The sequence below is a fragment of the Nipponia nippon genome, unplaced genomic scaffold (genome assembly GCF_047370975.1).
Source record: "Nipponia nippon isolate SJK-2023a ecotype South Korea unplaced genomic scaffold, ASM4737097v1 scaffold_7, whole genome shotgun sequence".
In the NCBI taxonomy this organism is placed as follows: domain Eukaryota; kingdom Metazoa; phylum Chordata; class Aves; order Pelecaniformes; family Threskiornithidae; genus Nipponia; species Nipponia nippon.
In genome coordinates this window covers 4276136-4301033 of record NW_028262391.1, presented here as the reverse complement: position 1 = coordinate 4301033, position 24898 = coordinate 4276136, and the positions used below count along the sequence as shown (strand labels likewise).

At 48.9% G+C, this 24898-nt stretch overlaps 1 protein-coding gene across 7 annotated transcripts in view; it reads right to left on the bottom strand.

Annotated features, from left to right (window-relative positions):
• Nucleotides 1-416: 416 nt before the first annotated feature.
• PLD1 (phospholipase D1) overlaps nucleotides 417-24898 on the bottom strand; it is an 81923-nt gene continuing 57441 nt past the window's right edge. For 3 of the 7 annotated variants that reach the window (XM_087739238.1, XM_087739239.1, XM_087739245.1), the window contains 10 exons: nucleotides 24720-24838; nucleotides 24446-24559; nucleotides 18029-18139; nucleotides 17213-17301; nucleotides 13980-14093; nucleotides 12466-12515; nucleotides 11281-11415; nucleotides 8712-8865; nucleotides 7954-8068; nucleotides 3577-7387 (listed from right to left, as the gene is read on the bottom strand). In XM_087739238.1, the coding sequence (XP_087595364.1) occupies nucleotides 7163-7387; nucleotides 7954-8068; nucleotides 8712-8865; nucleotides 11281-11415; nucleotides 12466-12515; nucleotides 13980-14093; nucleotides 17213-17301; nucleotides 18029-18139; nucleotides 24446-24559; nucleotides 24720-24838 (1226 nt within the window). In that variant the 3' untranslated portion in view covers nucleotides 3577-7162. Of the gene's footprint in view, nucleotides 1835-2847; nucleotides 7388-7953; nucleotides 8069-8711; nucleotides 8866-11280; nucleotides 11416-12465; nucleotides 12516-13979; nucleotides 14094-17212; nucleotides 17302-18028; nucleotides 18140-24445; nucleotides 24560-24719; nucleotides 24839-24898 lie in introns of those variants that run through there. The other 4 variants (XM_087739242.1, XM_087739243.1, XM_087739244.1 and 1 more) reach the window with 4 other exon arrangements.

Genomic DNA, 24898 nt, shown 5'->3' with positions numbered 1-24898 from the left:
ACCCTTGGCTCAGGGCAGGTTTCCCAGCAGGGACGTACCGTATGGACAGGCCAGCAGCGGAGCACTACAAAGCTCCTGAGCAGCATGCAGACGGCTCCTCCGCTTCTGCTGGGCACCGGTCATCTTCAGCTAACAGAAACCTGGGAAGCCATGATAACACTATCTCCCTGGCCTCCTCTCCTTTGTCCTCAAATGGGAACTCACAGTCTGTTTAATTATTGAGATCAGGCTGAATATGGAGAGATTACTCATCACTGACTCTGGGTATAAACAGTTTCCTTTACAGAAAAATTTCTTTTTTAAGAACTGCCCCCCTCGCCCAAATTAATTTCCATCCCAGCCACGAGCCTCAGCAGAAAATCTTGCCACAATAATTTTGAGCTAAATATTCTGAGTAATCAATCAAAGCAGTGGAATCAATTTTGAAACTGTCACTTTTAATTTTCCCAATAAAAAAAATTGAGCATTTCACTCACAGTGCTGTTGTGATTCAAGCTCTTAAAACCTTCCCTCCACCGCATCAGCGCCTCAGAGTATGTACTTGAAAATCTGAAGAGCCGGCACAATTGCAGAGAAACTAAAACAGATTGATTTTTAGCAGTGAGAAGAAACCTGTTTCTTCATGTGCCTTTAGACCCATTGCACAAAGACCTTTTCTTCTTTTCTTCCCTACTTTCCTCCAAAAATAACTAAAGAGTATTCATAATTTCATACACGCAAAAGGCTGGCACTAATTAAAAAGTTGACACGTTATTGAGAGCTCAGTGCATAAATGCATGGCTAATGAAGGCCCAAAGAGCAGAGCTGCTTGGCGCTGGGGTGGAGGAGAGGATTTCTCCAGCCTCCGGTGCGGGATGCCTGCGGACACATCAGCGATGGAGGAGCTGACCTGTGAGAGGAGGCAGGAACGGCCTCAGTACAAAAGTGGCTGGAGGAATCCATGCTGGAAAGAACAGGTCTATTAAACATACTAGCAACGTCGCTTTGTGTTCAGGGTACACGTGGGCTGCATTTCTGCTCAGCGCGGTGCCATCAAATTAGAGGCTTTGCAAGTCGTTCATCAAGCGAAGGCTTTGGCTGTAGGAAAGTCAAAGGGAGTTTTGCCATCGCCCTCGCGGAGGCAGCGCGTTCCTGCCTCCCCTGCACGGCTGTGCCAGCTGTAGCCCATCAGCTGGCGCTCACTTGGATTTTAAACGGGCGGATGGATGTGGATGAAGTTGTGCCCAGTAAAAGCATTGCGTGCCTACGTGTAGGAGAGGGAAACCAGCAAAAGCAGCAACAGTGCCCTCAAGTTGGGCCCCTGCATCATGTAGGAAAGGATCCTTCCTACAAACGGATACCTAAACTCTCTCGCTTCAGGAGCGCTTCTAGTTTCACATTAATTTCACACTGAGATAAGCTTGCATTGAGATAACATGGCTCTCCTGCGCTGCTACCACAGAAACCAAGCAATGCCGACAAGACGGAGCCAGCGACGGCTGCCAACCTCAGCTGCGGCTGCCCCGCGTCACCCTCACGCCTGCACGGCCGCCAGCCAGCACCTCCGCACCCTGCGGCAGCTGGCAGCTCTCCGCATCGCTCCCGCTTGCTGTTATCTTTGCTTGCAAGACCTCGTAAGCGTGATGCAGCAAGCATGTAATTAGCTGTGAGATGTCGGAGCAGCAGCAGAAGCTGACGGTGTCAATCAGCAGCTGCCTGCCTTTTACCAACACACCCCCGCCCTGGAGCTCCGGCTCCCTTACCCTGGTTTATTGTGTTTATCAAGGGCACAGATTGGATCTGGAAGTTTTGCAGATGCAGACAGCCCTTTGGCATTTGAGGAAGGAGATGAAACCTAAGAAACAGAGAAGTTAATATGTTTTCAGTTTGCAAGAGAGCCTGGAAATGCCACTGCTGCTTTATTCATCTCTTCTCCCCCTGGAGGACAACAGTAATCTGCTTTTTTCTCTGTCTATGCTGAATTTCCTTTACTGAAAGTTAAAAGGGACAGTGGCAAGTTAATTCTGTTTCAGAGACAGACCATTTTTGTCTGTGCCTTTCATAACGCCTGCGGATTATTAAACCTCCTTTAAAACAGGATTTTTTAATTTAGAAGTCCAATTTTCTCTTTCCATGCTGTTTCACTTCAGCAATTTCTCTCTCCCAGGAAAACCCAAATGACTCAAGTCTAGCCATTTTTATTACGACCCTGGGCCTTTTCCATCATGTCTCAGCTGCTGTGGCAGCACTGCCAACGCAAGGCAAGGGCAGAACTCAGCCCACAAGCAGGATGCGGCCACAGTCCCCAAAACAAGCAGAAACAAGACCAAAGCCAAACGTTTTGACACTGATGATAATCAGCTGTATTTGCAGTCCGTTAATACACATTTACCAGATATGAATGGAGTGGAAAGGAAAGCAATCGTTAGCAGAAACAAGGATACAAAACTCAGTTCCAGCAGCCTTCATGGAAGGGAAATTCAGCGTTCACAATTGCACCGTTGGAAGGTAGAGACACACGGAGACCCGCGCTCACACTCAAAGTGGAAGCTCGCCTTTTTTGTTCATTAGTTTAGCTAAAGACATGATTAGATACACACAAACATTCCCAGAACTGTGACCTCCAACACTTTTTCTCGTTTCCCCGAGTGTCAAGAAAGAGTCAGGTAAAGTCAGAATTACTTACAGGGAGGAAATGAACACACAGTGGGAGGTTAAAAATAGAATAATCACAAATACTGGAAAATACAACAAGAAAGCAAGCAGCGGGAAGGGAAAAAAAAAAAAAAAAAAGAAGAGAAACCCCAAGAGGATCATTGCATTCAGTGGTCGATGTACAGTTCGTGGGTCTGCTCTGCTTTGATCTACCTTAATTTTGCATGCTGAACTTGATTCACTGCCATGGCGTTACGCTCCTGGTTTAAAACCTCGATTCTGCAAAGCTCCTGGTTTCAGTAGGATCTCAGCTGTGCAGAAGACATGGCACATTTGAAACAACACCACAAAACGTGAGAATGCATTCGTGTCTTGCAGGCCACCCAAGAGATGCCAACCTCTACCCATATACCTGGTCCGCAGACCGCTTGCTTTCTTCACCTTGACCACCACTGTGTCCTGCAGACCAAGTCCTTTCTGGCAGAAAACCAGCAGCTCCGCAGCTGATGGAGGTGTGTCAGTTTAGACCAGCATGGATTTGGGTCTTTACATTCGGCAGGAGGAGAAGGAAACGGCATTAACCTAAAGGACCCTTCATTTAAATGTCCCCCCAAATGCAGCCTCTGTGCACAGATTACAACCCCCCGACTGTCCTAACTACAAGCGCACAAAAGACTCGTTACACTGAAATAACAATAGCAAACCACATCTGAGCTTGATTGTGCATGGATGTTTCCTTGGAAGGAAACGAGATACGGTAAATTATTACTGCCAGGGTCCTGGCGAGGCAAAACCCGCACTGAGGTCTCCCCCAGGGACAGCACCAGGATTGCGAAATCGTGTTATGAAACCTGATCAAAAGAAAGGAAAACGGAGTGTTTGGGGTTTAATCCAGCAAAGGTCACATCAAGTCAGGCGACAAACTGAGACCAAGAGACCAGAAACGGAGCCAAGCACTTTGCATCTGCCATGGAGCACTGGAATAGTTCTCTTACAGATTATTTTTTAGTAAAGTTCTTACATATGATGACATTTTATCCCTCTTTTCTTTAAACCATGCATTAATTTTACAGTGAAATATTTATTCAGTCCAACATCTATGAAACAAAACACAGATTTTAAAATATCAGCATATTAAAAAGATATGGTAAGGAGTGCGAGTTCTCAAAGTGGCACATGTTAAGGAATAAATCGAAGGGAAAAAAAAAAGTGTTCTCCTCAGGTTGAACTACAAAATAAAGTCTGAGCCTGGGAGAAGTTCTCATTTCCTATAGTTCTAATAAGTAAATGCCACAAGAAACAGTTCATGGTTCTGGGTTTGCTAGTGCTTGAATCCGCATCACTTGTTACAGTCGTTGCGAGCGATCCTCTCCAGTTTGAAGGTATTAAAAATAAACCTACGCTGATATTACGGACTAGAACGTAGTGATTGTTTAGATGCAGAAATTAACTCTCTCAAGGTGTTCAACCTCACAGGCACTTCTTAATATAAGAAATAAGTCTCCAGCTGACAGCACCCAAGGAGTCAGCTCCGAACAGCACAGCCCGCGGGTGCGAACAAGAGTCGTGCCTTCACGGGGAACGCCTCCAGCCCCATCATCTGTTCGGGGCGAGCAGTGCCGCATCCATGGGGGGTTCGGTGGCCCCACGAGCCCCTGGGGATGCAGGGCTCTCTGCACTGTGCCAAGGCTGCCTTGCAACACCTTGCTTGCATTTGAGTGCTACTAAATTCCTGGTATCAGGAATTTAGCACCAACACAAGGAAGGGATCTTCAGCACTGCTCCTCTGTTCCCACAGAGGGAAATCTCCTCCTGGACAGAGTCAAAGTGAGGCCTGTCTACTACTTTAGTCATGAAAGACCTCCTTAATTAGCACCTTTTCATACAGAATCAGTCAATTAAATCTCTCCTCCGTGGCTCTGCTGTGTCGCTTGGGAGCAGCAGCCATCACACGGTGGGCTGAGTGTTGCAGAACCTGGGTGCTTTTTTTCCCCAAAGCAGCCTGGCAGAGGGGTACTTAACACCACCGGAGTTATGAAGCCCCTAATAATTAGCTACCTACCACCTTAAAAGTCAATATAAGGATAATTTAACAGTTACAAGAATCTTTCCTAATATGAGGATGGGGACAATAAAAGCACTTAGAAGATAAGAGTCTTGCGCTTCAAGGTTCACGTGTATGGGTGGCGGGGCTGAATGCTTCCTTTTCAACTTTGAATACAGATCTGTGTGACTTACAATGATTCTCTGACAGGCTGTCATTGTTTAAAGTTAGCAGCTTTGTTCAAACTAAAACAGCTAAAAACATATCAAGAGATAAAAAGCTCTGAAATAGCACTGACGTGAAATAACAAGACACCTTTGATCTTTCTTGATTGCAAATGGTCGAGGCAGATATTGCTCTGGCTCTGCAGGGGGTGGCCCCAAGTCAATTTTTTTTAAGGGAAAAAAATCAAGGGAACATACTTCTCTGCTTATAGCATGCCAACTAAAAGCATCAACCCCCTGGACCAAAGATCATCACATAAAACGCTGCACACGCACTTCCAACAGGCTAACCAGACCACAGTACACCAACCAGACTGGAGTGAAAGTGGCAATTGCATCTACAAAAAATGAGCGTAAACCAGTGGAAACTGTAGGAAGGGGCTGCGACTCGGGGTGCCCTGCAGGAATGTCTGGGGTTGTTACTTACTCGGGTGATGCAGCAGGTACAGAATTACCTGGTGCTTATTTTCAGGTCTGAAGACACAGAAGGCAATCAGCTAAAACATGGGGCCAGCTATGTTTTGGGGCTAGCTAGGTGACTGGTGTGATTCTTCTCCAGATACAACCAGGTAAGACTGTTGGAAGAGCCAAAAAAAGGAAAAAAAACTTGCTTGTGAACTAAAAGTAAATACCAGTTCGCCTGGTCTTTTGACCGAGGAGAGTTGGGTGCAGGGTTAAACCCAGCTAGTGAAGGGATCCCCCCAGCCATGCTGGCAGCAGAGGAGCTCAGCCTCCCACTTCTCCAGATCCAGCTCTCCTTAGGTCTTTCTAACGGTCTGATCTCTTAGTGTTTGACACAGCATTGCTGCCCACGGGGCACACCTCTCCCAGGACTGCAGCTGGAGCCGGACATGAAATCCGGAGACGCAGCTCACTGCGAGATGGAGGATGGTGTAAAGACCCAGGACGGCACCCATCACGCAAAGTCCCGACCCAGGGGCAGTAGTGTTTTGCCCAGGGATGCTGAATTGAATTGCTGCTTCGCTGCACAGTGAGTCGCAAAATAGCTTTGGAAACTGTCTTACAGAAATGGAAAACAGGACTGGGCATGCTGTGTTTTACTTGTGCTTGGGAAGACACGTCCTGCACGACTGACCTCAAGATTGTGGCTGGTCTAATAGCAAAGTAGACCAGAGACAAGGCTTTGCCAACTGCTCCCCTTCCCCCTTGCACTCACCCCATCTACAAAGCGACTCATCAGCTCAGTTTGAGCATGGCTTCAGCTCTAGCTTAATGGCCTTTCCCCCTTCTTTTAGATAGGGAGGAAAGGGATGGAAAGAAAAGTCTACCTATGTACTGCAATCTAAATGCATGAATGGAGGACCCAGAGCGCAGAGTTTAGTCCGGCCCATGCTGGCTTTCGAGTTTCTGTCCCATTACACGCAGCGCCTTGCTTTCCTTCAGCTCCAGATTTCTAAGGCTTGACTTTAAACCTTGATCCTTTCCTGGAGAAAGCCTTCACACACAGTTTGAACAAACTGACATGCTGCGTTTCTGTAAAGGCCAGCAAACTCCAATGATTTCCAGCACCTCCAGCTATATCGAGGCTGCCCTTTGCCAAGACCTAGGCAGCACCGTGCTGTGCGTGAGGATTGCCGATTGCTCTAGCTGTGGTAGAAGCACTTTTTTTTCCCCTCAGAGGGGAGAAGAGACCGAAGTGCTGATTCTGATACAAGATTGTGAGTCTGTTTCCATTTAAGAGTGAAACACCGACACTTGGCAAGCTGTAGGACAGCCCAAGGCAGCGCCGAGCGGCGCTTCCCGACGGCGCCAGGGCTGCAGGACATGCTCTGACGGCGTACAAAGGGGTGAGACGGGGGGACTCCAGCGAGCCAAGGCACGGGCACCCGAAAGCCTTAGAAGCACACGCAGCCCACGACTCCTGCGCAGCCACAGCACGATCACAGTACGTGTGCAACCACAGTATACAGCTGGCAGTCGTAACAACATCGACTGGGATTTGTTTCCTGTCCTAGGAAGTGGCCTGCATCCTTTAGGTGCTCAGAACATGTCTTAAGAAGTAACTCCTTCAGAGGGTAAACTCCTCATTTGCCATAATTTCCAAGTCTTTCTGCTCCTCTCCTTTGCTAGTGTTGCTTTGCTTCAAGTTCCTCCACCAAAATCCTTAAGAAAGGCACATGAGCTTGGTGGAGATCTTTTTCACCTCCCTTCGAAATAAAAAGCTTTCCAAAATCCCATATCATTCATCAACTTGTCTCTAGAGAACCAGACTTTAAAACGTGAAGCAGTCTGCATCTTCTTAAGTCCAAACCTCCATGGGTACCATGGACTCCTTTGTTCCTACGGAAGGAAGCAAGTACTCTTCCTCCAGAAAGCGAAAGGGGAATTGTACTAAAAACCCACGAATCTTTTTTAATTCTTCTGCGGCTTTCGCAGGATCATCATTCGCTAATTTGGGCTTGTTGATGAAATCACGCAGTTGGGTTAAGTTATTCACCTGGTCACTGGGAAGGCATCGAAAAACCTGATCAAAACAGAAAGAAGAAGTGGCATGTCAGTGTGGGGGAAATACTGCAATGCAGAGCTCCCGAGAAGGACCAAAACATCTAATACAAGTTCCTCGGGATGGGAGTGACTTAATTAACAGCCTGGAGAACGGGGAGGGAAGAGGTATGTGCCTCTCTGTATAAGGCTAGAGCAGGCAGAGGGGAAGCTCCAAGGCTTTTTCTGATCACTGCAAAAGCTCCTTAGAAATAATGAGTAAAGTTTGCTTCTACTCCAGTTAGGCTACGGCCAACTAGAAGCAATATGTACACCGTGGCGATTTACCGCAGCTACAGCCGATACAAATAAAAGGAGAAATCACAACTGTCAGCGTCTTGGGCTGCCACCACACTTCGAGGATGCACAAACTCCCGTTTCTTGTTCACAGCTCTTGCATCCGACACTACTCATTTCTTCCAAGCATCTTTGAAGGTCCAACCCCAGGAGCTGGACCTGCTGCCCTTGCCCTCCCCGTGCTGCTTCTCCCGTTGGCATCTGCTGCCATCGCGTGGGGAGGAGGGAGGGGAAAGGCACCGCGTTCCTCACCTTATCAAAGATGGTGGCATTGCGAGCCGCCGTAGAAATCCACACCTCCTTGAAGAATTTGTCACAGACGGGATCCTGGTGTTCCGGGCTGAGATCGGAGCCGCCAAGGACAACCCTGAGAAGACAAAGGGATCGATGCTCGTGGAGGCTGAAGCACCCGGCGCTCCCCCTCTTGAGAAATGCCAGGGGAGGAAAAGTTTCCTTGGGACTTGCCAAACCCTGCGTGCTCCCAGCGCCCTCCTGCTCCCGTCCCCTGCAATGGTCTGTCAGCCTTAACGCTGCCCGAGTTTCTCTTTTTTTCTGTGCAATAACTGTCCAGATGGGAAACAGGGTGGGGGAAAAAAAAGGGGGAAAAAGGTCTTAATGACAAAACAGGCATGTTGTGGGCCAGATGGCTGCTCCAAGTGAGGAAATTTCCCTTAGAAAGAGACACTGCCACCCAAAATTAAGAGAGTGTGAAAACAGGATCTGGAGGCAAAATATCACTGTCTTGTTTGAGCTCTCCAAGCAAAAATCCTTGAGCAAAACCATTTGTAAGTCATGCTGCCCAGCTGAGGATGGGCGTGGCGTGAGAAAGGCTGATGCCAGTGAAACAGCATGGGTTAAATCCAGGCCAGCCAATGCCAAATCTGAGCAGGCAGCAGCAGCCCCGTTGGTTTGAAAGTTGGTTTGAAAGGCTGCGGGCAGGCACAAGCCTGAGCAAGCCCCGCCTGCATCCCCGCTCGCTGCCCGCGCTCGGCCAGCCCCACACATCCCACCTGAAGCACCGCAGACGGAGGGACTGTGCAAACTTCCCAGCACTGTAATCCTCCCCGTCCATCACGGAGGGGACGGTCTCGGTGTCCTGCACGATGATGGCCATCTCGCTGTCCCGCTTCCCCAGCATGCTGCGGTCATTGATGTTGGCAGAGCCTGGTGAGGGGGGAAATAAAGCACCAGCAATACATCACCTGCTGCACGAGATGCTCCTGCACACCCTCCATCACCACCCACTGCCCCCCAGGCCCTCCGCATCCCTTGTCTCCATGAGAAACTAGCTATGGATTCCCTAGGTAAAACCCCGGCCAGAGGGCTTCCTTATGGAAACACAGATCCCAAGAACCAGGATGAGGGGGGAAGGCAAAAAACCCCCTAATTTCTGCAGGCTTCTACAGCTCCAGGCTTGGAAGAAGGTTAAATCACAGCCAAGCCCGGGCCAACATTTTCAAAAGTTCACTCCCTCTGTAACTTCCCAAATGCTTTTGCTGAAGGATGCCACAGCTTTCAAAGCTCTTTACTGCATTTGGTTTGGATACCACGTTACCTGACACAGGATGGGCTCCACGGGTAAATCTGCTCTTATCTTTGGTCGTGTAAAAGAGGGGAAGTTTTTCATTTGCATTTGGGAGGTAGGGTTTTTTTGGGAGGGGGAATCTAGGAAGAAGAACGTCATCTCCTTTCTGTGGGTAACCAACACCCAGACCCTCCTGTCCTGCTGGGACCACACTTTTGTGTCTGCAGACGCAAGAGCTCAGGCACCGTCCCTGATAACGCAGCAAGGCAGCAGCAGACCCCAGGGCTCTGGGGGACCTTCTGACCACGGGAGATGTTTCTTCTCTACTCCTTGCCCTATTCTTGCCACGGCACTACTGCACACTCTGTAAAACCCAGAGGGGTGCTGGGGGGACAGGGACGTCTTCCCCAGCGCTGGGACCCATGGGTGTCCTGTGCACAGGTCCCTGCTTGCACACTGGGAAATAACCACTTCAGTCCCCAGCAGAGCTGCTGGAGGGCAGCAGAAGTTGCATTTCTACTGCATGGCTCTGGCTGTGCCTGTCAGGGGGGTCCCTCTCCAAAATGCACCACCCCGCACACGTAAGGGTTCGGGTGCTGGGCTCGCCCAGCAGCTCCAGCCCTGACTCCGCACCGGGGTGGGAGCTCCCCAGCCCGCGTGTGCCATGCTGGGCCTGACACCCACTGCACCCCTCGAGACCAGCCGAGGCTCTGTCCCCCAAACAGGTTTCTCTGACCCACGCAGCCTTCGGAAGGCAAGGGATGGGGGACACCGCAGCGCTTGTCGGCTCCAAGGGAACAGCAAGATGCAGCCAGCGATAGGAGTCATCAGGTCATTAACCCACAGAAATGACCAAACCACCAAAAAAATCTCCAGACGCGGCCCCCAGCTCCGTAAGAGACCCCCAGGCACCGGTTAGCCATTTAGCCTTCCCAGTGACTGAATTAACTCAAGGGGAGCTAATACCTCCAGAGGAAAAACAAGCTAAGCCCCTCTCTGTCCTTTCACCTCCCTCTCCCGCACGGTGGCCCCATCAGCATTTTATTTCCAGGCACCGTCTCTTTCTTGGGTGGAAAAGGGATGACACTGGCTCCCCAGCACCTCACCAGCTGGCACGGATGCACATGCTGTATAAAAATCCATCCTCAGGCTTATAGGTACAGAAAATAGAAACTAAGAGCCATCTCAGGCCCCCAGACCATCATAGTTACAACACCACTGTTCCTGCTGTAATATTCAAACCTCCTCTGGGCTGCTCTGCGTGCTGGAGACGGGATCTAACCCCCGAGAGGATCACAGAGGAGCAAACCTAACCACAGGTCATCTGAGACTGCAGGCTGCTTTGAAGGAGGGGAGTATTTTGAGTCTTGCAAAATCTGGTATTAAGTTATTCTTTGGCAAAGTTTTTGTTGCTGATATAACAGAACGAAAAGGGTTTCTTTAAAGAAACAGGCTAAAATTCTGCTTTTCTGCTGCGGTGTAGAACTCTGAGCCTGAAGTCTCTCATCTTTGCTTTGTAATCTTATAATAAATATGGTAAGAAAAATGGATGAAAAGGTATCTATTACTTGTTATAACATATTTCCCCATTCTTAGGAAATGGAGCTGATAAATGACACATGTTGTCCAAACCTTCCAAATTTTACGGCACATTCTGTTCTTTAAGGAACAGATGACAAGTCTCACAAGTCTTCCTGCTAGAGCAGAGTTTGATACAAGACAGATGGACAATATTCCCTGCACTGGGATTCTCTTCACTGTTACACAGAAATTTAAAACCATTTTAGAAAAACAAATTAAATGACAGCCCTCCAAATCCTTTCCCCCCTCCAACCTACCCTCCTGATGAATTTATGAGTTTGTTTTTTAGTGTTCTGTTGGGGTTTTCTTTTTTGTTTTTTTTTTTAAACAGCAAAACATTTCACAGGAAAGAAATCACGACGTGGAAAAGCACACGTCATCGCAGCCTGCACTGAGTACAGGGCAGAGAAGCAAAGGGACTAATCCAGCCGTAATCGAGTGGTCCAAACCCCTCCCGCAAGCCCCCTGCTCACCGATTATAACTGTGTTGTCATCAGCAATGAGCAGTTTGCTGTGAACATAGATGAGCTCCGTGACTAGTCTTCCTTCCAACTCTGCATATGTTCGAAGTCCACAGAATGATATGTAGTTTATCCACTTATCTCCAACTGAAAATTAAGAGAGAACAAAACCACTGGGATGAGGGAGGTGGAAGAGAGGAGAAAGAAAAGACCCTCTTTATATGAAGACCCATATGAATAACAGTTCACTTTTGACTTTTTAAAAAAAAAATAATACACGAACAGATAATAGAAATAAGCTTCTTTAAAAATAGACTTTAAAAGCTGCCTGTGGGCTCTCTGTGCTGCTCTGATCCACTGCCTGCTCAGATACTTCCACTTTGGTGAAAAATGACCCAAATCTCCCTCGTGCAGCACGCAAGCGCTCACAACCGATACGAACATCTTAAAATAACTGGACTATGTGACTGTTTTTCTGCAGATCCTGCAGAAAGGAGGCTGGAAGCAGGTGTTTTGTCCATGCACAGTACAGAAAATATGTCCTAACGTACTTGTCTGCAGTTCAGATTTACACAAAGACCTAGAACTAATGAGGCATTATTTACGCTCCTAGTATTTACGATACGGGGGTTTTCATGGTGCTCTGATTCCCAGCAGAGCAAATTCAAGCAGGAATCCTCGTGGCGAGGAAGCAACTCAGAAACAGTGTCCTGCTTAGGCAGGTTTTTCCCCTCCGTGTTCGACAACTGCCAGAAAGAAACCCAGGGTGGGATTCACGGGGACGCGGCGGGAGGCAGAGGGCTTGTTGTTCCCAGAAGCGTGACCCCGCTCAGGACAGTCTCCAAATAACACGATCCTGAGCAGCTGCAACCGCGCCGTGCTTATCCCTGGGGTCCTCCCCTCCTCCGGATCCGGGCTGCATCCAAGCGCGAAGGCTGACAACCGGCCAAGGCTCGCGTGACCCGGCAGACCTTGCCATGGGATGACGGCAGAGGAGGAGGAGGAGGAGGAGGTCGCCCACCAGCCCGTATAGCACACGTTGCTGTGAGATGCCCCGGTCCATGCCTGAACCCCTCAGCCACAGCAAGCCCACGTTAATAAAAAAACTGGAGAATCTATGTGTTATAGATGGATCCATCAAACAGCAGCATCCCAACCAAGACTAAGCAACACAGAGGAGAGGAATAAAGCTCTTACCCTCTGTCTTCAGCTGGCCCAGGATTGAGTTTTCTCCTCGGCACATGGTCCTGGAAAGAAGGTAGGCAGCTGTCAGTACCACCGCGACTCGAGGCAGCAGCATATGCTGAAGCAGAACCAGGCGAGGTAAATCGCAAACACAGATGCCTCCTAAATACCCCGTGCAAGCAGAAGAAACATGGTACTTCCAGAGCACACATTCTTCCCAAATGACTGTTGATATATCAAGGACTGCTCATTTTCTATAGCAGCTCGTACCAATCCGCGTAGGAGCTGGGGAGCATTTTTGCCTTCTAGAGCACACCGCAATGATGATAAACGTGTTACAAACAGGGCTGCTACCATCTGTGCTGCAGGTCTGAAGGTGAAGTGACATCAAGAAAGTCAACACGTGCAGAACACCACGTCAGGGAGTTTGTGTGATTACAGCTGGGCTGGAAAAGCCACAGCCGGCACCTCATTAAAAAAAAATCCAACCCATGGGCAATTTCTAAAGACCTATGGTCGCCCTTGCAGAAGAAAGCTCAGGCAGAAGGGTCTGGTTAGGGAGACATGCTGCTTTCCTTCTGCTTGCGTCTCCTGCTCCACTCATCCTTATGGAGGTGCGGTAGGACCCCTGCAGACCAGCAGACAAGGGAGATTTCACTCTGGAGCTAGCAGCAGTCTCCACAGACTGCCTGTGCCCTGGCCATACCATAACACAGCAGTTTTCCAGTAAAACTGCCTTGTCTTGGGCCATTTTGCGTTCCTCTACACCCCACTCCCAGTGCAGGGCTACCTGGCACCGCTGTGTGTAAGTCCATCTCACGAGACCTGCTGTGTTGCAGGTGCCCCCAAAAACATCCCTCCTGGAGCAGAGGAACAGCATCAGGGAAGATGCCGCTGCCTTCATGGGGCTGAGGGGCAGAGCCAGGCGAAGTATTGGCTGAAAAGGCAGCTTTGGAGACAAAGCCCAGCATTTCCACCCAACAGAGCGGGTGTGGATCGCCTGAGCTAAGGAATCTGCAGGGCTGCGTGCTCCCTCCCGGCCGCAGCGGCGATGGGGATGCTGCCGGGAGGAACCACAGTAAAAGCCAAGGAGAGCATGACTGTTGAGCGGGAGGGTAGAGACCTCAGGGGTAAGTCCTGGTTTGACGAGCTAAAAGGAAAATGGCTGAGAGTCAGGAATTGGGGGGGTTTGTATAAGGGATTGGGGGTCCCGCCGTGCCACGGCGGAGGCAGGGACTTCCCTGTAGAGAGCACCGGGCTTTACCCACCGCACTTCCCCGCTGGGCTAGCATCGCCTCGCCTCCTAATGCGAATCCAAAGGCTGGCAAATAAATGAGCTAAAGCACTACGTGAAAACTACACAAACAGTTCCCTTCTCCTTTTCCAAACACTGTGTGCTCACGTGGACAACATCTGGCACGACGCCGCGCTGATGGCAGCCGGGGCCTTGGGCACCACCCGCGGCAGGCGGAGGTGACCAGGGGGATCTCCGACAGCCCTGCCCACAGCGGGGCTGCCTGCGGTACCTGTAGTTGAAGTGCATTATGGCCTGCAGCGCGTTCCCACCGCCGGTGGAAATGTCTCCTTCAAACCCAGGCAGCAGCGGGATCACCACGTATACTCGGAAACGCTTGTTTTCCCTGAAACGATATTTTGGGGTAATATTAGCCTGCACGTTTTACAGCTTTATACAAGGTAAGTTCCCTTGGTTTCCCTTTCTCTGTGTTGACCAACTTGGTTTTCATCCAAGGCTACTACACAAATTTTAAGGGAGCAAAGCGTGAAGCGTATTTCCAGTTTCAGGTCTTCATCCCCTGCCCTCAGTACTTCAGCGAGCGCTCAGTCCTTCAGAGGGAGAAGGAATAATTTACTTTCAGTAGATGACAAAAGAAGCTAAAGGAAAAAACCCCCACATTTTCACTGAAGTTCAAGGGCAGGCTAATTATTTTGCAGATTGTGCCTGCCACTACAAAAGTCTGAGCACCCTGACAGCCCAGTCACACGGATACTGGTGCAGACTGGTGCGTACGACTGCCTGGCAGAGCACAGCAAAGATTACAGAGCTACCACAGGCAGAAAACCAAAATCTAACCTGATGTTCCCACTACATCCTCGTTTTTAGAAGTCAGAAACATCACAAAAGGTGGAAAAAGCTCCAGGCACAAGCAAAGCATTGATCATTCAGGAGAGCAAGTATTCGATCAATACATCACAGCCTACAGAAACTCTGGACACCCACAAACTAAACCGTACCCTCACCATGATCCGACCCAGGATTACCAAAGCTACGATCACAGTACTGCCTGGGGCTTTTCTTAAAGCGCATCTTTGGGTTTTCTTTGCTGAGAAACGCCGGGCACGCTTGCTCTGCCAGCGCTGCCCCCGCACCCCTGGGTGGTGGCAATCCCCTGCCCTGCGCCCCCGAGGAGGAGGAGGAGGATGCTCCATTGAAGGGTGCTGCCACTAGATGGCAAACACACTTTAATCAGGACAAAACCATTTCAAGAGCAGTCTGAAGACGAGCCAGCCTGCAGTTTTTGTTAAAAGTATTCCTTCCTCCAGCAAGTCGCGCCTGGGGATTTAAGGGCACAGGATCGTGAAGGATTGGGGTCTCGTCTGAGCTGGGAGGGAGACACCGAGGACCTGTGTTTCTTTAATTTCAACTAGTGCTTCCTTATAGCTGTCCTAGGAACCGTAAAACTAACTTTAGTCTGACAGCAGACCTTGGAAAGAGCTAATGAGGTCTTACCCATACGCAACAAGAGACTTCGAACGGAGGCCTGTTTGTATCATGAAAAATATCTACCAACAAAAGCATTCCCAAAGCAGCAGCTTGTTTGTCTAAGCCCAGTGTTTATTAAACTAGTTCAAGAGCCACCCATGAAAAAAGAAGACGAAACCAAGAAACGAATGTTATTAATTACATCTGTAGAAAATATTTAGTCTGGAAGAGTGAGAAGTGTACAAGCTTAACTAAAAAGAACTTAATTTACAATTAAACATCCGTGTCACCTACACTGTTTTCCCAGGGCAGTTTGGAACATGAGCACTTGATACAAACCATTTAGGCCTGAATTGACTTTTAATTTTAGGCAATGCCAAGCACTCTGGAACGTGCAGAATTTGAATCTTATATTCAGTTAAGAATCACTGACATTAAGCTCGCACGATACTGGCATAAAATTGCAGTAATACAGAAGTGAATCAAGCATCACATCTGAAAATGGGTCACTGAAGAATTTGTGCGACTCCCTTTTGTGCTGGACTTTGATGTCTGGGCAGAATGACACCCTTTACATAAACTTCATATAACAGGAAAATGTTAACAGATTACCTGGAGGATTTGCTGCTACCTCAGCAGCATTGCTAAAAGCAGGCAACTGATGCAAAGAGCCCATGGCAATCAGTTCCCAAAGGCAGGAAAGGCGATCCGGAGCGGCTTTCCAGGAGGATGCCGTACGCAGACACCGCGTCCGGCTGCCTGCGAGCCTCGAGGTTGCAAGGCAAACACCAGCAACACCATTTCCAGCAGCACTGGCACCACTCCTCGTTTACCCCAGGTGAGAAAATCCACTCCATCTTTTCATCCTGAGCTAATTTCAATTATTTGGGCTACGCATTGCAGCTCACAGATTACAAGCAACTCCACCCTGTTACTCTGCCCTGTTGCTAATGGCATACCAGATAACACTCATGCTCTCCCGGTTTGCACAGTGCTCCTCTTTCCACAGGGCCTCCGAACAAAGCCAGTCTCACGGCAGCTTCTGTGGCCTTGCAGATATTACCCACACCTCACTGTCTGCAAGGCGGGAGCTACTGTCTGTCTCTGCTTGCTTGTCTTTACCCAAGCGGGAATTTCCAAGCTCAAGTGCCAAAGTGAGAGAAATTTCTGCAATGCTGGAGAGAGCACCTGTGGGAAAGCAGCCCTGCATGGCTCTGGACAACTACACTACAGGGAAAAATAATCATTGCAAGAAAGTTCTTGATGCATGGTGAAAAGGCACAAGAGATGAAAGGAAGACGTTTGGGAAGTTTTCTGTTTATCAGTCCAGCAAGATGAGGACACAGTTTTAGACTATGACATATATGTATCTTAAAGAGAGACTCCAGGAGAGCAACCTTAAGCAAGGCTGTCCAGGATCAAAGCGAAGACAAGCCACTACCTGTGGTATTAATGTGAACACGGGGTTAGGCATGCTCAAGTAAAAGGAATGTCTAAAACATGGCTGGATTTGATCCATCCAGGAACAAATGATGGTCCCCTGGCAATGGCTGGAGGCTGTAAATACCCTCCAGCACTTCCCAGGAAAAAGCTGTTCAAACAATAGCTGAACCCTGCAGTCGAACCCTCAAAATGCGCTTGCTTCCTTTATTTGAAGCCAATCCCCTCTATAGATAATTTAAATAAGCCACAAATCCCAGTTCAACCTTTTTGCCCATTAACTTGCCTTACCGCACAGTTCAAGACTGGTTGGCTATGGAGCAAAGGGGTCACTGAACTGGAGTATAAAGGACTTGCTTTTAAACAAGTTCCACAGTTAAAGATACATTTGCATCAGGGTAAGTCCAGAAAATCACTTTCTGGAAAGAAAAGAAACCACTAAAGAGTCTCACTGCTGCAAATACAAGCAGATATTCGACCACATCGGTTCTGTGTTGGAAAAGCTGTTGTACAGTTGTGTCCATTAAGATACTATTTTGCACCACCCCATATAAATGCACCTGGAAGACTTTCATTGCCTTGTTAAGAGCAGGTTACCTGTGAGCTTTAAGAATCCTCTGAGCAATTGCATCACCGATCTTGTTCCAGACAACTTTGTCATCAGCACAGCTAATAAAAAACTGGTTCTGCAGGAAAAGCAAGCAAAGCTACTGTCAGGCACTGCCAGCGACGAACAAAAAAAAAATTTGCATGCTTTATTTCAGGCCAAGAGCAGCTACAGATAGCTGGGGTTTGTGTGCCATTTGAGTGGGTGCTTTTTTTTAATTATTATTAAATGATGTGTGTGTCTGTGCTCGCTTAGGGAGTAAGTTCTTATTAATCACACTCCTTAGAAAGTTCACGTAAAAAGCAACCTAACAAGAGGCTAGGAAAAAAAAAAAAAAAAAAAAAGAAAAAAGAGGAGAATAAGAGTCTCCATTCAGCCAGCGCTGAGAGCCGCTCCGACACAGGAGATTCCTGCAGCTCCAGGCTGTACGGACGTGAGAGCAGCCCTGTGTGCAGGTCTGGGCACACACAGGGGACACTGCAAAGCCATGGAGGGGACAGGAAGACTATTGCATAGGCCGTGGAAGTTGCTGGAAATTTTACAAAGAGGCTTATAAAGGTGAGGTCTACTTTTTTCTGCCTTATGGTCAGAAGGCTGTCAGTGTACATACCCATCAGCCTGGTCTGAAGACCACTGAAGTCAATAGAAACAGCCCCAAAAATTCAGAGCGGATGTTGTATTAATATCCATGTGTGTCTAAATTCATAAAAAATTAAGACCAAACCTCAAGAAGAACTACCCTCCTGGTGACTGTGAGCCTTGCCCAGAGCATCAGGACCCTCCTGCTTTCCCTCATTGCCACTCACTTCTATATATATGTAGTGCTTGCTGTGCTTTATCACGTCGATGTAGGCTTTGTGGATGGACTCCTCGTGGTATTTAATGCCGGCCGACCAGTCAGCAGCAGAACGGATCACCTGGAAAGCAAGAGATCAACACCTTCAGCTCTCTCCCATCCAGGACGGCACAGCATGGCAACTGAATTATTTAACAGGCAACGCTCTTCCCTGGCACTGCTCACCCGTCCGGATTTCACTAAAGGCAATACGTGCAATATTCACCATTTATACTGCATTTGTAATAAGGAGAGAGGATGCTCAAATATCGTATTAATGCTTAATAATGTTTTGGTTCGAAACATAAGTGCCTTGTCCCATTGCTGTGTGACTGCCCTCTCCCACCTGAGCAGTTTTAGATGTGACAGAAGTAGCACAGAAGTCCCACTCTTGCTTAAGGTCTTATGATAAACTGCTTTTAAAACAACCTAAATTTCCAGGCTTTAGGGCTGCACATCCAGTCAGTGATCTCCCCTCTAGCAATATCTAAAGCTGGGCTCCAGCTGGGGCAACGCGTTTTTCCCCCACAAACAGGCGGTACATAATTATACAGTTGGCCTGATAACGCAGGCCACGTCTTTGTCCTGAGGACTCGAGGTCATTTACTACTTCTGCCAAATTCTTGCACAAGCCATCCGATTTGTGACAATACGACTTTTAAAATTCATAGCAGTTCAGCTGCCCACACTTATTTATTAATTTTTACTGGAAATCTACATTTAAAGTAGGTACCATGAGATCCCTGGGGCACGTTCTCCCCTTGCCTCCTGCAGTTCTTGTGCAAGAGAGCCAAACCGATATGGGAAACGACCTTTGCCCGTGCTCGCAGCCAGGCTGAGCCATCCCCGCGGCAGGCAGCTTCCCATCCCCGACAGCCAGAGGTGCTGCGGCATCTCCCGCTCCTGAGCTTTGAGTCAAGAAGCAGCCACGCTATGCCCTGAGTGACGTTTTCCTAGATGGAAATCTAGTTTTTAATTAAGTGTTGGCAGGGTACGTGCTCAGTGGAAATAATTACTCATGATTAGCCTCTGTCTTTAAACATTGTCAAGACAAAAACATTGAAACAATAGCCTTAAAATATCTCATGTAGCCATTATACCAGCACTCAGGGCCAGTCACACACTGGACAAGATCCAAATGCTGAGGATCCGTGAAATGTGTGTGTCCATATGTGCAAAATCCTGATCTCTTTCAGGTCTCAACAACATTTTTCCCTGGAAATCCCTCCCATGGATTTCTTTTAATTCTCCATGTCCACCTTCTGCTTTGCTCCATGTCACTCTCCCTGTCCCCCCAACATCGCCGATACCCTGACCCCAAGCTCTGCTGTCACACTGTCTTCACCATCCACCATCAAAGCAAGCTGCTGGCCGTGGCATGGCTGAGGACTTTCGAGGGCTAATTAATTACCAGCAGTATACCAGTAGATAAGGATTTGGCCCTTTGGTCCAGGTGCTGCATGCCTGAACCAAACCAATCCTCTCGCCTTCAGAGCATCTCTGGAGGTGACACTGAGGGGTATTGCTGTTAAGTAGCATGCAACTCCTGAGCTAATTCCTTCACCTGGACAGAAGGAGCTTTCTCCCACAGGTCGCTGACAAACAGCTCCTGCAATTTTCCTATTTGGCTGCTTGCTTGGCCAACAGGAGGGAGCGCTCTGCAGCCTCCCAAACTGAACGTCAGGGTCACGGACGCTTGACTGATGGAGCCAGCCTCAACGCAAGGGCCATCTCCTCCTCTACCGGTCCCAAACAGCTGCCCTTTGCTTGCATAAACCTCTGCAAGGCAATGCTGCTCATGCCCGTGTGGTTTTAATTGCCCATTTGGTTTGCAAATGGGCCAACGCTGCGTGCTCCCACACGCCCCAGGCTGGGCACTGCCGAAATCCCACTGAGCATCACGGCAGACAGAGCTCCTGAACAAAATTCCACCATTTGCATTAATAAGGACAGAAAAATAGCTTTTCTGGGTAGAAAGCAGGCTAATTCTTCCATAACACACAGCTGAGGTTGCATCCCTCCCACCTTCACGGGCACAGCCGGCGATGGGCAGCCACGCTGCCCCTTCCCGGCCTTCTGTCCTGCTGCAGTGAGAACCTGGGGCCACAAAGCACATCCTTGTGGGCTGGGGACCTCCAGCAAATGCCATCTGGAATTGCACTTCAGAAAGCGGCAGATTGTAGCTTCCCAGTGTACAAAGTAATGATTTTTTTTTTTTTAAAAAAAAGTTAACTTTGTCCACACTCCAAAGAGCCACTTCTCTTTTCAAGGTAAGCTGCTGAGCCCTGCGCTGAGCAAAGTAACTTCCACACCCTCATTTACAGCAGCAGCAGCTGAAACTGCTGGGGAGGAGGAATAAACGTCCTTTTCTGAATTGGGAGCTTGATAGCATCAAAGCCCCTCACTTTGAAAGACAACTTTACTGCTGGGAGACAAGTTTATTTCAAACCAGGGATGCCACCTGGCGCAACAGAACCATCGCTCAGGACCATCCCTTTCCAGCACCATGGCTTCCCAGCACATCATCCGCCTGCCCTCCCCTGCCTTCCTCTTCAACTGGCGTCCCAGCTCCCTGCACACACCAGGCTGCCCGCTGTTACAGGACTGTCGTCCCTCTGCCCTCACCCCAGAACAATGTGTCATGGCTCGTCCTAAAAAACTGGCTCAGCATCACCCAAAAAGCTTACATCAGGTACGACCTCACATCCACGTGCGGAGGGAAGAGGTGCCAGAAGATGCCGGCTGGGGCAGCAGAACAGATGTAAGGTGTTCCAGCTTGAATCTCCTCAGAATAAAGTTATTTTTAACCTGGATCACTTCAGCGGCCAGCACTGATCACGGCGCAGCTCCGCAGCCACAGCTACAGGTGAGGCGGCGGCAGGACAAGGCCGCCAACGGTGGCATCGCACTGGTGCGGCACACACCCCTGCGGCTCTCATACACAAATACGCACCTTGAAGTTTCCTACACAGGCCTTCCCTTATCAGTGATGCTCCACCTCACGCTTCTGGACATCTCTCCTTTCCCGTCAAGGTATTTAAAGTGAGCTGGTTCAAACCCAACCTATTTACCTAGGGAGAAAAGGCCACACGCCGCCCAGCACAGTGCTTACCAACCAGCGCTGGTGTCTCCATGCTCCTTCCTCTCCTCTCCCTCAAGCCTCTCAATAGCAGCGCTGAGTGCTGTGCTGGGCTTATCATCTCTTTAACTTAACCGATACAACAGTAATAAATTTGATGTTTGCTGTGGGCTAGCGCATAAATCCTGAACAATGCAAGCTTTCACAGAGACTTCAAAGAGGTAAGGGCATTAGCCATTGCCAGAGCATTAAATTTTCATTGCATTTACATCAGGAACTGGATATCGCCTCACCACGTCACATCTTACGCAGCCCTGGCTTTGGCTGATAACTGCAAACTCTGGAATGGAAATAGAGAGATGGAAAAAAAAAAAACCCAAAGCTTAGTACTGCCTTTGGCAGAGGTCTGTTTGACTCTAGCAAAAATCAACGTGCAGTCACATCGGTATTGTGAGCAAAGCCCAGAAGTTCAAATGAAAGAGGATGAGAGACCATGTCTGACTAACCCGCGGAGCTGACAGGCTCCTTCCCCCTTCCCGGGCTGCACCTCCACATCGCTTCCCACGCACGCTGCGTTCATCCTCCCCGCCCAGGGGAAAGCCCCTGTCAGTGCCGCTCCCGCTATCCGCACCCCCCCGAAAGCGCTTTCCTGCTCCTCTTCTCTGAGAAAGGAGAGCAAAACCAGATGGTACCATGAGGTCAAAATCTGTTGCTGACAGGTCAGCGGCTTGGGCTTGCAGCAACGTTGCAATCCCCACAGATCCTTTGTGTTCTCTCTTCCTCTGATCTGCCCACAATTGAAGACAGATTTGCAAACAAGCTCAGAAACAAGAAAACCGGCAGCCAGACTTTCTTCAATCACCCCACAGCCGAGGACAGTCACTGGATGCTGGATTTTACCTCGGGGCAGTAACTTCTGCCTATAAAGTCCCTACACAGCACCAAAACGGGGATAACGTGGGTTTGGCTTGTGGCCAGCCAAAGGAGTCAATATCAAGAAGAACAACAATAGTGCTCTAGTTTTTCTGGATAAAAAAGTTGGTGAAAGGTTTTAGGTATCTGCTTATTTCTGCGCTGGACTCTACCCCTGAAAGGAGATGTGAGCACCTGCAGACCTCTGGTCCGAAACCAATACATTGGACAGGCAAGAGGTTGATATTCCCGCGACTGCAGGAAAGGCAAAGCCACGATGCACACCCCAGGAGCTCCAGAGAGGCAACCAGGAGGAGGGGGAGTTCAGATCCAGGGTGCAGGTGTCCTCCCCTCTCCCCACCTCCTGCAGCAGCCAAATCCAAAACCTTCATCAGGAGGAGAGCCCGAGCCACTCACTGACCCGCAGCAGGGACGTCAGGGATGCTCAGGGCACTTGGGATGCTCAGGGCACTTGTGTCATCCAGAGATCGATGGAAACCAGGCCAGCGTGAGCATTATGGAGGAGACAGCCAAAATTACAGTGTGTACATGAAAAACCATGCCTCAGAGCTCGAGGAGATCATTCAGAGATCATAATCCAGTTCCAAGCAGCCCAGGGCCAAGCGACCTGCACCCAGACAGGGTGCACCAGCCTGGGCAGAGGAGCCACCCTCACCGCTTCCACTGGGCTTGGTGCTGCAAACGCTCTTCCCTTATACCGGGAAGGCTGGGACATTGCAGGGCAACATATTTCCAGCCTAATATCATATAGCCTTATTTAACTGGCTATATGCAGGGCTGGGCTACCGCCTCTAAAAGCTGCAATTTGACATAAATTAGAAATGAGCAAGGTAGTTTCAAATTAATAATTTACAAGACAAACCTGCTCTCTTTTTGCTGTTTATGGCATCACCGAGAACAGCCCCTCATTTCCTGGACCGTATCAGTTATTTGCAATGCCCCAACAATGTCGTGACGAGGCTGGTTTTCAAACAGCTCACCCATTGCTCAGCATTGGCGTGTACGGCATTTAGCAGTCACCGTTTGAGCTTCAGCCTCCTCTCCCACGGGCTGATGCCCTGAGCCAGCAGCTCTGCGGTACGGCCTGAAGGAAAGCTGGAGCTAGACTGTGCTCAGTTTAGTTTCTCCTTTGGCAACTGGTTCCAGTTCTGTAATCAGCAGAGCTTAACTAGAGCTTAACCCCATGATTTAGAAGTCGAGGCTTATCGTGCGGTTAGAGCACGCTCAGGGGGCACGAGCCCCCTCAATTCCATGAGAACAAAATGTCCCAAAAAGCTGATGTCACGGACACAGCCGGGGAGGCATTTACAGCCACAGGGAAGCACGATGATGCCTGAAGTAAGACTATTTCTCAACAAGCTGTGAGCATTGTTTTGGAGGTTGATGTAAACGCCCGAGATCCATGACACGAGATCCCTGTGCCAGCCATCCCTCACACCGCGCGGGGAGGAGCGGACAATGCCCTGGCAACCCACAAACCCAGAAAAATGCATCTCGTTACACTAAGCTTCCCCAAGCGGTGCTGTCATCTGGGTGGACTGCTCCTCACAAAGAGCAAAGGCATGCATTTTTCCTGGTTTTGGTCTAATTCCTCTTATTTCATACGTCTTTCATCCACAGAGACACACAATTGTTTTGCTGCTTCAGCATAACTATTTTGACTTTGTGTTCTTCAACAAGTCCATGTTTCTGCTGGGTAACAGTAGTAGGCAATATATAGACCCAATATAGCTAACCAGGTTTTAAATATAAGTATCTATCTTGGCAATTATGCCTGTGAGGATGATTATCACAAATGAGACTGCGGGCTGACTGCGCAGAACTGCAGAGCACCCTGAGTGCAGGCTGAGTGGCTGCATAATAAAATGCAGATGAAGTTCAATGCCAAAAACAACAGCCCCGAGACTCCACTTAATGCTGGGCTCTAGCTGACCACTACCTGTCTGAGCAAGGCGTCGGGGGCCTGGTAGATGGCTCTAAGATCTGGAATAGATACTCAGTGGGCAACCTCAACCCATCAGGCCTTCCCGAAACATAAAAAACAAACGTTAGGCATTAGAGGAAGAGCAGCAGAAAACAAAATGGAAAATTACACAGCTATACAAAGTCATGGTGCTCCCACAACTTGAGTACTGCATACAGCTTGGTCCTCTTCTCTCAAAGACGGAGGTATAAATTAATGCATCTCTTCTGAAAGACTTGCGTTACTTTACTGTAATTGAGGATCCAACCATCTATGCTGCGAGCTAAATTAGAGTTTTTCATTTTATATTTTCAAGTTCTGCAGAGCATCTGTCAGGCATCGACCCTTACTGCCGGAAAGACCCAAGACAGGCTCTCTTCGGAGTCGGCGAGCAGGAGACCATCAACACCCACCTGGACTGTGGCATGAACAGCCTCGGGCACCTGGTACTTCAACTCATTAGCAGTCTGCTGAGATTTTGGCAACAGGAATGGGTAGGACAGGGATCGGTATTTGGGCTTCATAATCTGCCCAGGGAAAAAAAGAAAAAAAAAAAAAATCCTTGAAGAGATTGCAACATAGCAGAATAACATAAAAAATAATAAAATGCATGCCTGGGGAGGGCATGTGGATGAGGCAGGGTCTGTATTTATGTCCGTGCCCCCAGCAGCGATGCCCGCACCCCACCTTGGTGAAGTTCCAGCGCTGGATGAAGTGGCGGGCGACGTCACGCGCAGCTTTGCCGTGCACCACGGAGGAGATGTCGTGCCAGGGCATCCTCGGGGTGGTGTATCTGTCAATGAAGTCTACGGGACAGGAAAGCACATTTGGACCTCCTCAGAGGACGTGAATGTGGAAAAGCACGG